The 13,206-nt window shown below is 38.1% G+C and overlaps 1 protein-coding gene across 3 annotated transcripts in view; it reads right to left on the reverse strand.

Annotated features, from left to right (window-relative positions):
• Positions 1-13,206, reverse strand: part of CTNNA3 (catenin alpha 3) — a 1,978,275-nt gene that overhangs the window by 919,332 nt on the left and 1,045,737 nt on the right. For all 3 annotated transcript variants that reach the window (XM_055425631.2, XM_055425630.2, XM_088841920.1), the window contains one exon: positions 8,832-8,984. In XM_055425631.2, coding sequence (XP_055281606.2) covers positions 8,832-8,984 — 153 coding nt within the window. The remainder of the gene's footprint in view (positions 1-8,831; positions 8,985-13,206) is intronic.

A 13,206-nucleotide genomic window follows, 5' to 3' on the forward strand; every position in this document is an offset into this window, starting at 1 on the left:
AGAATTTTCCTAGGAGATAAATGCAGTGCTCCTTCCCTCCTCCCACCCCCCAGCCTTGATATATATGAACAACCCAGTGTTCAAGCAGTATACTTAAAAGCCATTTTCATTTTCTTCTATGTCTATATCTCTTAGAAAGGTAAGAGTGTCTCTCTTGTAATGTGTCAGATCTTACAATTTTAGAAACTGGTAGTGACCTTAGTTGTTATCTTGTTTAACCTTCACTTTACAGCTGAAGCAAATGAAGCCCTGAGGAGAGAAGTGTAGATTAAAGGTGGTCACAGCAGACGCGAGAGACGCCCGGCTCCCGGCAGCGCAGACGCGAGAGACGCCCGGCTCCCGGCGGCGCAGACGCGAGAGACGCCCGGCTCCAGGCGCAACCGACCACGTGCAGAATCGTGGCTGAGAGGAGCTGCCCCGCGCCCAGGGTTGGGGCGGTGGCCAAGAGGAGCTGTACCACGTCCAGGAGGTGGTGGCTGCTTGGGCACCGGAGGGCCGAGAGGAGCTGATCCACATTCAAAGCAGGAGGGGCGGCCTTGAGGAGATACCCCTCGTCCAAGGTAGGGTACAGCGGCTGCGCCTTGCTGGAGCGGCTGGGAAGGGATACTCCACGACCAGGTGGAATATAGGAATCCAGTGTTCTGGGGAGGAAGGAACAAGACGGCGAGACCACTTTCTTCCCCACAAATTCATCAAAAGAACATTTGAACGTGGAGTAAAGTCCACAAAACCACTTCTGAATACTGGCAGAGGACATCAGACTCCCAGAAAAGCAGCCCATTGTCTTCTAAAGGAAAGAGAAGAAATCCAGCTCCACCTACCAGAACACTGACACATGCTTCCCTAACCAGGGAACCCGGACAAGTCACCTGTCCAACCCCACACACAGCGAAGAAACTACATAATAAAGAGAACTCCACAAACTGCAAGAAGAGGGAAAGGACACCCCAAGCAAAGCAATATAAGCAAGATGAAGAGGCAGAGAAATACCCAGCAAGTAAAGGAACAAGATAATTGCCCACCAACACAAACAAAAGAAGAAGATATAGGGAATCTACCTGATAAAGAATTTCGAATTTTGATGGTGAAAATGATTCAAAATCTTGAAAGTAAAATGGAGTTACAGATAAATAACCTGGAGAAAAGGATTGAGAAGATGGAAGAAAGATTTAATAAGGACTTAGAAGAAATAAAAAAGAGTCAATATACAATGAATAATGCAATAGATGAGATCAGAAACACTCTGGAGGGAACAAACAGTAGAATAACAGAGGCAGAAGACAGGATAAGCGAACTAGAAGATAGAATTGTAGAAATAAATGAAACAGAGAGGAAAAAAGAAAAACGAATTAAAAGAAATGAGGACAATATTAGAGACCTCTGGGACAATGTTAAATGCTCCAACATTCGAATCATAGGAGTCCCAGAAGAAGAAGACAAAAAGAAAGACCATGAGAGAATACTTGAGGAGATAATAGTTGAAAACTTCCCTAAAATAGGGAAAGAAATAATCACCCAAGTCCAAGAAATCCAGAGAGTCCCCAACAGGATAAACCCAAGGCGAAATACTCCAAGACACATATTAATCAAATTAACAAAGATCAAACACAAAGAACAAATATTAAAAGCAGCAAGGGAAAAGCAGCAAATAACACTCAAGGGGATTCCCATAAGGATAACAGCTGATCTTTCAACAGAAACTCTTGAGGCCAGAAGGGAGTGGCAAGATATACTTAAAGTGATGAAAGAAAATAACCTACAGCCCAGATTACTATACCCAGCAAGGATCTCATTCAAATATGAAGGAGAAATCAAAAGCTTTACAGACAAGCAAAAGCTGAGGGAATTCAGCATCACCAAACCAGCTCTCCAACAAATGCTAAAGGATCTTCTATAGACAGGAATCACAGAAAGAGTGTATAAACTTGAACCCAAACCAAAAGACAAAGGCTGGCTGAATGGATACAAAAACAAGACCCCCATATATGTTGTCTGCAAGAGACCCACCTCAAAACGAGGGATGCATACAGACTGAAAGTGAAGGGCTGGAAAAAGATAGTCCATGCAAATAGAGACCAAAAGAAAGCAGGAGTAGCAATACTCATATCAGATAAAATAGACTTTAAAACAAAGGCTGTGAAACGAGACAAAGAAGGAAACTACATAATGATCAAAGGATCAATCCAAGAAGAAGATATAACAATTATAAATATTTATGCACCTAACATAGGAGCACCGCAATATGTAAGACAATTACTAACAAGTATGAAAGGGGAAATTAACAATAACACAATAATAGTGGGAGATTTTAACACCCCACTTACATCTATGGATAGATCAACTAAACAGAAAATTAACAAGGAAACACAATCTTTAAATGATATAATAGAACAGTTAGACCTAATAGATATCTATAGGACATTTCACCCCAAAACAATGAATTTCACCTTTTTCTCAAGCGCACACGGAACCTTTTCCAGGATAGATCACATCCTGGGACATAAATCTAGCCTAGGTAAATTCAAAAAAATTGAAATCATTCCAAGCATCTTTTCTGACCACAATGTAGTAAGATTAGATCTCAATTACAGGAGAATAACTATTAAAAGTGCCAACATATGGAGACTGAACAACACCCTGCTGAATAATGAACAAATCATAGAAGAAATCAAAAGAGACATCAAAATATGCATAGAAATGAATGAAAATGAAAACACAACAACCCAAAACCTCTGGGACACTGTAAAAGCAGTGCTAAGGGGGAAGTTCATAGCAATACAGGCACACCTCAAGAAACAAGAAAAAAGTCAACTAAATAACCTAACTCTACATCTAAAGCAACTAGAAAAGGAAGAAATGAAGAACCCCAGGGTCAGTAGAAGGAAAGAAATCATAAAAATTAGGGCAGAGATAAATGCAAAAGAAACAAAAGAGACCATAGCAAAAATCAACAAAGCCAAAAGCTGGTTCTTTGAGAAGGTGAATAAAATTGACAAACCACTAGCCAGACTCATCAAGAAACAAAGGGAGAAGAACCAAATCAATAAAATTAGAAATGAAAATGGAGAGATCACAACTGACAACACAGAAATACAAAGGATTATTAGAGAATACTATCAGCAATTATATGGCAATAAAATGAATAACCTGGAAGAAATGGACAAATTCCTAGAAAAGTACAACTTTCCAAAACTGAACCAGGAAGAAATAGAAAATCTGAACAAACCCATCACAAGCACGGAAATTGAAACTGTAATCAAAAATCTCCCAGCAAACAAAAGCCCAGGTCCAGACGGCTTCACAGCTGAATTCTACCAAAAATTTAGAGAAGAGCTAACACCTATTCTACTCAAACTCTTCCAGAAAATAGCTGAGGAAGGGAAACTTCCAAACTCATTCTATGAGGCCACCATCACCCTAATCCCAAAACCTGGTAAAGACCCCACAAAAAAAGAAAACTATAGGCCAATATCACTGATGAACATAGATGCAAAAATCCTTAACAAAATTCTAGCAATCAGAATCCAACAACACATTAAGAATATCATACATCATGACCAAGTGGGCTTTATCCCAGGAATGCAAGGATTCTTCAATATCCGCAAATCAATCAACGTAATACACCACATTAACAAACTGAAAAATAAAAATCATATGATTATCTCAATAGATGCAGAGAAAGCCTTCGACAAAATTCAACATCCATTTTTGATAAAAACCCTCCAGAAAGTGGGAATAGAAGGGACATACCTCAACATAATAAAAGCTATATATGACAAACCCACAGCAAACATTATCCTCAATGGTGAAAAACTGAAAGCATTTGCCCTAAAGTCAGGAACAAGACAAGGGTGCCCACTCTCACCACTACTCTTCAACATAGTTCTGGAAGTTTTGGCCACAGCAATCAGAGCAGAAAAAGACATAAAAGGAATACAAATTGGAAAAGAAGAAGTAAAACTTTCACTGTTCGCTGATGACATGATCCTCTACATAGAAAACCCTAAAGACTCTACCAGAAAACTACTAGAGCTAATCAATGATTACAGTAAAGTTGCAGGATATAAAATCAACACACAGAAATCCCTTGCATTCCTATACACTAATAATGAGAAAATAGAAAGAGAAATTAAGGAAACTATTCCATTCACTGTTGCAACGAAAACAATTAAATACTTAGGAATATATCTACCTAAGGAAACAAAAGACTTGTACATAGAAAACTATAAAACACTAGTGAAAGTAATCAAAGAGGACACTAATAGATGGAGAAATATACCGTGTTCGTGGATTGGAAGAATAAATATTGTAAAAATGAGTATACTACCCAAAGTAATTTATACATTCAATGCAATCCCTATCAAGCTACCAACAATATTTTTCACAGAACTAGAACAAATAATCTCACAATTTGTATGGAAATACAAAAAACCTCGAATAGCTAAAGCAATTTTGAGGAAGAAGAATGGAACTGGGGGAATTAACCTGCCAGACTTCAGGCTCTATTACAAAGCCACAGTCATCAAGACAGTATGGTACTGGCATAAAGACAAATATAGATCAATGGAACAAAATAGAAAGCCCAGAGATAAACCCACGCTCCTATGGACACCTTATCTTCGACAAAGGAGGCAAGAATATAAAATGGAGAAAAGACAGTCTCTTTAACAAGTGGTGCTGGGAAAACTGGTCAGCCACTTGTAAAAGAATGAAACTAGAACACTTCCTAACACCATACACCAAAATAAACTCAAAATGGATTAAAGATCTAAATGTAAGACCAGAAACTATAAAACTCCTAGAGGAGAACGTAGGCAAAACACTCTCCGACATAAATCACAGCAGGATCCTCCAAGACCCACCTCCCAGAATATTGGAAATAAAAGCAAAAATAAACAAATGGGACCTAATTAAAATCAAAAGCTTCTGCACAGCAAAGGAAACTCTAAGCAAGGTGAAAAGACAGCCTTCAGAATGGGAGAAAATAATAGCAAATGAAGCAACTGATAAAGGATTAATTTCCAAATTATACAAGCAGCTCCTGCAGCTTAATTCCAGAAAACTAAGTGACCCAATCAAAAAATGGGCCAAAGAACTAAACAGACATTTCTCCAAAGAAGACATAAAGATGGCTAACAAACACATGAAAAAATGCTCAACATCCCTCATCATCAGAGAAATGCAAATCAAAACCACAATGAGATACCATTTCACACCAGTCAGAATGGCTGCTATCCAAAAGTCTACATGCAATAAATGCTGGAGAGGGTGTGGAGAGAAGGGAACCCTCTTACACTGTTGGTGGGAATGCAAACTAGTACAGCCACTATGGAGAACAGTGTGGAGATTCCTCAGAAAACTGGAAATAGAACTGCCATATGATCCAGCGATCGCACTCCTGGGCATACACACCGAGGACACCAGAATTGAAAGAGACACATGTACTCCAATGTTCATTGCAGCACTGTTTATAATAGCCAGGACATGAAAGCAACCTAGATGTCCATCTGCAGACGAATGGATAAGAAAGCTTTGGTACATATACACAATGGAGTATTTCTCAGCCATCAAAAAGAATGCATTTGAATCAGTTTTAATGAGGTGGATGAAATTGGAGCCAATTATACAGAGTGAAGTAAGCCAGAAAGAACATCAATACTGTATATTAACGCATATATATGGAATTTAGAAAAATGGTAACCTGAACCCTGTATAAGAGACTGCAAAAGAGACATAGGCATTTAGAACAGTCTTTGGGACTCTGTGGGAGAGGGTGAAGGTGGAATGATTGGGGAGAATGGAATTGTAGCATGTATATTATCATAAGTGACCAGTCCAGGTTCGACGCATAAATTTTCCCCTGTTCAAAAAAAAAATAAAATAAAATAAAGGTGGTCACAGATATTCTGCTGCTCCTTCCAGCCAGAGGTGGAGTCTCATGCCCGCTCCTATCCCCTTGTGTTTGGGCAGGCCCTGTGACTGCTTCAGTCAATAAAGTACAGTGGAAACTGTACTCTATCAACTTCTGGGCCCAGACATTAAGGAAATGTCATCTCTACTTCCTGTTTCTGACTTGCTCTTGGGACTTCTCATCTCAGAACCCAGAAATTATGCTGCAAGAACCTGAAGCCACATGGAAAGGCGATATATTGGTTTGTGCTCCAGTCAACAACCACAGCTAAGCTCCCAGCTGACAGACAGCATGCACTTTCTAACTTGTGAATGTACCATCTTGGATGTCTAGCCTAGTCAAACCTTTGAAGGACTTCATCTCCAACCAACAGTTGACAAGAACATGAGAAACCCTATATAAGAACTGCCCAGTCAATATGCAAATCGGTAAGAGAATAATCATAAATAATAAATTACTGTTTTAAAGCACTAAATTTGAGGATGTTTGTTAAGTAGTAAAAGCTTATTGGAACTGAAGGCAAGTTTCTAAGTAATATCAGAATGAGAACTGGAACATTCCAAAGCCAACATAACCTCATTATAATGTGTTAAGGGAGCAAAGAGAGTTGAATAAGACCCCTTCTCCATCCCTCAGTAACTCAAAATTCCAAAAATCTGTTATTGTTTCATATTCACATTAAATACAGAATTTTCAAAATCCTTAAAAATTTAAAACAGATTCTTAGGGCTCTATCTACTGAATAATAAACTATCATTGGGTAATAAAATGAAGGTAGTATTCTCAAGGGTCCTGGAAGGCAGCACCGTCTTAATAAGTTTTATGAAAGAAAGAGTACTTTAAGTAAATTGATTTGGGGAAATTTTAACTTAAAGAGATCTCTTTATATCTGGATTTTTTCAGAAATGCAAATCTCCACGAGGACAAATAGAACTTTTTTTTCCCAAAACTGTGTGATCAAGGAGCCCTTCATTGAGCACCTTAAGAGATTTATGTCTCATTAGAAACTAAACTGTAAACAGGAAAAGGATGAAACCTTATCAGCAGAAACCAACTTTTGCTCTCAGAATTTTTCACTAAAAAGTTACTTTCATAATTTAGTGTTCCTTCAGCTTAGAAAACACATTTCTAGACAAAAGGTTTATGATTCATAGGGGCAACATTTAGTTTGGTGCCTTTAATGACTTGCTCCTTCTGTTCTGCTCTCTTTTAATTTTTAACATTTTCCTGTGGGAATAGTTAATAAATATTTGAGGAATGAGTACAGGAAGGAATATATAAATAAATAATAAGCAATTGACTGGATTAGTTAAATGTAAACAAACCTGGAACTCAGCTTTGAGTCTTCATTAGCTTGGTCTGGGTTTTGTACTTTATTTTCACATAAGGCCAATGGGAATTATATCAGTTGCCATTTCTCATTGAACTCTTGGGAACTTCAAAGATTTTAAAGTTGGAGGTGGGGCAGTTTTAGGGCTGAAATTATCTTCAGTTCAGTTTGGTTCAGTTTAGTCGCTAAATCGTGTCCAACTCTTTGCAACCCTGTGAATCACAGCACGCCAGGCCTCCCTGTCCATCACCAACTCCCAGAATTCACCCAAACTCATTTCCATCGAGTTGGTGATGCCATCCAGCCATCTCATTCTCTGTCTTCCCTGTCTCCTCCCGCCCCCAATCCCTCCCAGCAACAGAGTCTTTTCCAGTGAGTCAACTCGTCGCATGAGGTGGCCAAAGTATTGGAGTTTCAGCTTTAGCATCAGTAATCACCTATTTATCCACTCCTTTCATTTTCTAGATGTGAAGATTGGGGTACAGAAAGTTTATAGTGGAAATGTTAGTTACATGGAAACTTCCTTCCCAGCAGATCCACATTAAAAATGTTGGGAAAGTCTTCTACCTTAGTAAATGTTGTATAGAATGCTGTGTTTCTGATTCAAGTGGTGACTATTTCTAATACAAATTTGGTAAGCAATTTGGGCCCCAAAACACATGTTCCACCACAGAGTTCATGGCCTATATAGGAAGGTTCTGGCAGTCAAAACATTTAATAATCAGCACAGCATGGGCACTGACAATGAGTTTAGACACAAGCCAAAAACAACTGGTAGAGTCATACTAATGGGTACTAGTTCAGTATGAGAATCAGTTCAACCACATTTCCCCCTTCCTGCCACTGGTTCCTGAGCTTGTGAGTACTCTCACCTTTATACTGGTGTTAGGCATTCTTCCACTCGGCTTTCTCTTATACTGTCACTGCAATACTGATGCCCATAATATAGCAGATTCCATTATCTGTCTTCGAGGAATTACCCAGCACTTCATAACTCCTTCATATGCCAACCCACCTCCCAAAACATGCATTATGTCTCCAGTTTCCAAGCAGAAGAGGATTATAGTTTTATCATCTCCTCTTTCCTCTACTGGGACATGGACCAATCCACTATCTCTACTTAATTACTCTGGGTTTCTCTATCCCTGTATATCCTACATTCCACTGTCATGTTTCATAGTTGAATATGATTTGAAAGGCTGAGGAGTAACATAACCATGAAAAGATGAGAAACAATAAAATGGCATGAGAGAGAGCATCTAATACTTAAAATTAGAATATGAAGAAAAAATCTATAATGATAAAAGCTATGTTTAACCAGGTTTTGTGTGTGTGTAGCTCTGAAAAGAAAATGCATTAAGAAAATATATTCATCATATTTTCACAATACTTTCTAAATAAACCATTCCTTTTCCAAGCCAATGGGGAATAGTTCATACAATTTGACATACATACCTGCATATTACTTCGGCCCATCTCTGTTTCATTTGCTGTAAATGGTCAAAAGTTTGTATTTGAGTTCAGCTACAAATGCAGAATGAGAGCCCTATTCTCCTGGATTTAGAGTAGTTATAATTCCAGCACACTTACCTCTACAAGCCTGCTGGAGTGTTCACGGAATATTGCAGCATATTCTTTTATTTCTTTTTCCCGGCCATTCTTGGCAGCTTCAATGAGAACCAGAAGTGGGACCGTTGTATCCAAAAAAGAGTCTGACACATGATCTATGATAGCCTTACGGAGCTGAGGAGAAGTAAAAAAATGCAGTTTTTTTTTTTTTTTCTCCCCAGGAAATGGTTCATATTATTTCATAATTTTACATTCTCAGTAATTACAAAATTCCTTTTATATGTTTCTGCACAGTCTTTTAAAATCATAATATTTAAGACTGTGTATGAATGTCACTTACAAAACTAAAACAAGGTAAATATCCAAGAAAAAAATTATTGAGCAATAGCTTTTCTTGCTCTCAGAAATTACTATTTTTTTCTTAAACTGTACCTAGCCTAGAGGTCAAATTATAAGTGATAGTACTCCATTTTTCCCTCAAAGAAATTGCACTCTTATAATGTTTATGCATGTACAACATTGTACAGCATGTATTTTCATAATTACAAAATTATAAAATGTTTTCTACCTTGTAGGAAGAACTCATGATAAATTTTGATTAGCTAAATTGTAGACTTCAAGGTAATTAAACCAAGTTAGATCAGTGATTATGCCAGTTGATAACAGATTAATAGAGCAAGGAGAATAATAAATGAGTTTGATGTCCAATTTTCTTTGTTTGCATTAATTGTTCTTGCCTTCACACCTTAAATTATTAAACAAGTATAACATTCTGCTACATCTGGTTCTTTTAAATTAGATCATGTGTAAGCTTATAAATGACAATCAGGCAATTATTCTACTCAGCAGATATTTTCTGAAATTTAAAACTAAGTTGGAAAATTAATGCATTACATTTATATAATATTGAGTTTTTAAGGACCACAATGTCTTGAATGTTTAAAAAAAATGTCAATGAGTATGAATGGTTCCAAAGGTTTTGGTCAATTCCTTCACTTAATTTAATAACCTATGTAATAAAACAAAGATATGAATAGCTATCAGACAGAATCTGTAATTTATCTTTTGTGAAAATTACCTTTTAGTATATATTTTAAAACCAGGAGATATTTATTCTAGTTTTGGATTACATGAGAATTAATATACTTTCAAGGGGTTGAATGATGTAGCTACATGGAAACAAAACAAAACAAAACACTGTCACTCTTCCTTTAGCGATTATCGGATAAATCCATAACAGTTATAGATTTGGGGGCAGAAAATACCTTCATCTAAAAGAGTGGAGCTTTCTCAGAAGAACTGTGAAATTTTATGACTACCAACAATTTCACAAAGGCAATAGGAAGATCCCCAAGGAAAGAATCTGCTTAGCATGCAGAAAAGTAAATCACTGATGGCAACTAATTAACATTTACTGAGCAGTTACTTCCACAGGGTGTAGAGTGCTAAGTGTTTCCAGGCGAGGGAAAGACCTTAAGTGAATGAGCTGTTTGATGTCCACAAAGAGTAGTCCAGTGAAGTCAGACAACAGATCTTAAGTTAGGAGTTAGCTGGCAACTATAAGGTGTGTTAGTTCTACATATGTAAGAGAAAAGTAGAAGAAATCTCTCAGAGGTGGAGTTATTTTCAATTACCTTCTCTTCCTTTTATCCTTTTCTTCTTTCAATAACATATAGAAGGAGGGCCAAGAGAAGATTTGCACTAAAGGTATGGAATTGAAAGCCAGTACACGGCAATGGCAGGCCACTCCAGTACTCTTGCCTAGAAAATCCTATGGACGGAGGAGCCTGGTAGGCTGCAGTCCATGCGGTCGCTACGAGTCTGACATGACTGAGCGACTTCACTTTCACTTTTCACTTTCACACATTGGAGAAGGAAATGGCAGCCCACTCCAGTGTTCTTGCCTGGAGAGTCCCGGGGACGGGGGAGCCTGGTGGGCTGACGTCTATGGGGTCACACAGAGTCGGACACGACTGAGGTGACTTAGCAGCAGCAGTAGCAGCACACATATAGTAGGCAATTCAAACCAAGGAGGTGAACAGAATGATATAGGGGGAGATTCACAATGAGATGTCCATGAATAAAATCTTAGAAAATATTACCACTTATGAGTAATATGGGCATGGATGGGTAGATAAAAGAGTAGGACCTTAAAAAGAGACTGAGATGATGGCCATGAAACAGAGATCAAATGATCAAACAGCCAAAGGGAAACTTTCAAATAAATTTCTGTTTCAATGCCCTACAAATGAACTTATCCTACCAAACACAATTGCAATACCCACATTATAGATATGTTGAATCTCCTTTTTTATGTATTTGATTTCATACAATTCAACGAGTATTTCTGAACACATTTCCCCTTAATTTCTACCAAGAGCTATATATTGAGAGAAATTTCAAGTTGGAAACATAGGATTCCTTATAATCTAATGGAGGAGACAGTGCCATTAAATATTATAATAAAGGAAAATCAAGAGACTGACAGGAATTTCAAGAAGATAAAATGGTTCAGAATTGTATTTTAAAGATAAGTTAAAATTAAAAGAACCAAGACTTCTCTATGGGATTTGACCCCTAGATTATTAAGTTTAGGTGGAAAGTGGGAACAGGAACTCTATTGCTATGGTTGGAAGAGTGAATGGGAGCAAAGACGTGGAGACAGAATAAACTCCTGTTTCTAGTAATTTGATTGTCACATAAAGAAATAAGACTTGGTATTAACTACATTGAGATAGGTTTAAAGAGGGATTGTTTCTCACATAAAAGACTTTGATGTGTGTTCTTATTTACAATTAAACTCAGAAAGTCAGACTGAGATTGTCCTATGCTTTAAAAAAATACATTTTGATTTATTACCATATAAAAATTGATAGTAACACAAATAACTATTGTCTTAGATTGTGCCAATTTTTGTAAATACTTGAATAATTACAGTAATCTTCTTCCAGGACTGAATATATTTGCTCCGGCCTGCATCTTTCCTCAGTGGTGCCACCTTGTCTTTCCTTCATTTTAAAGATATTTACTCCCCTGTCCTTTTTTTTATTATTGTTTCTTCAAGTTTTCAACTAATTTTCCCTGCTACTCATTCCATCCAGCATCTCATATACAAATATTGAAATATCTATAGAGTTGAGATTTGATGTATAACTGATTTACTATTAATTAAAGAATAAACTCTTTGATTAATTTTTTTTAGACTGCAAGGATATCCAATGAGTCCATCCTAAAGATCAGTCCTGGGTGTTCATTGGAAGGACTGATGCTAAATCTGAAGCTCCAATACTTTGGCCACCTCATGCAAAGAGTTGACTCACTGGAAAAGACTCTGATTCTGGGAGGGATGGGGGCAGGAGGAGACAGGGATGACAGAGAATGAGAAGGCTGGATGGCATCACCGACTCGATGGACATGAGTTTGAGTGAAATCAGGGAGCTGGTGATGGACAGGGAGGCCTGGTGTGCTATGATTCATGGGGTCGCAGAGAGTCAGACACGACTGAGCAACTGAACTGAAATTTGTTGTTGTTCATGACTTAGTCATGTCTGACTTTTTGCCACCACATGGACTGCAGTAGCCCAGGTTTCCCTATCCCTTACCATCTCCCAGAGTTTGCTCAAACTCACATCCACTGAGTCAGTGATGCCATCCAACCATCTTGTCTTCTGTTGTTCCCTTCTCCTTCTGCAATCAATGTTTCCCAGCATCAGGGTCTTTTCCAATGAGTCAACTCTATGTGTCAGGTGGCCACAGTATTGGAGCTTCAGCATGAGTCTTTCTAATGAATATTCAGGGTTGATTTCCTTTAGGACTGACTGGTTTGATCTCCTTGAAGTCCAAGGGACTCTCAAGTCTTCTCCAACACCACAGTTCAAAAGCATCAATTCTTCAATGTTCAGCCTTCTTTATGGTCCAACATCTCACATGACTACTAGAAAAACTATAGCTTTCACTCTACAGACCTTTGTTGGCAAAATATGTCTCTGCTTCTTAGTACACTAATCTAGGTTTGTCACAACTTTTCTTCCAAGGAGCAAGAGTTTTAATTTCATGGCTGCAGTCACCATTGCAGTGATTTTGGACCCCAGGACAATAAAGTCTGTCACTGTTTTCATTGTCTCCCGATCTATTTGCCATGAAGTAGTGGGACTGGATGCCATGATCTTAGTTTTTTGAATGTTGAGTTTTAAGCTAGCTTTTACACTCTCCTCTTTCATCAAGAGGCTATTTAGTTCCTCTTTGTTTCTGCAATAAGGGGGGTAACATCTGCATAACTGAGGTTACTGATATTTCTTCCTGCAATCTTGACTCTTCAGTTCAGTTCAGTTCAGTCGTTCAGTCGTGTCCGACTCTCCGCGACGCCATGAATCACAGCATGCCAGGCCTCCCTGTC

The sequence above is a fragment of the Moschus berezovskii genome, chromosome 12, assembly GCF_049115385.1.
Source record: "Moschus berezovskii isolate FMDL1 chromosome 12, NW_MosBer_1.0, whole genome shotgun sequence".
NCBI lineage: Eukaryota > Metazoa > Chordata > Mammalia > Artiodactyla > Moschidae > Moschus > Moschus berezovskii.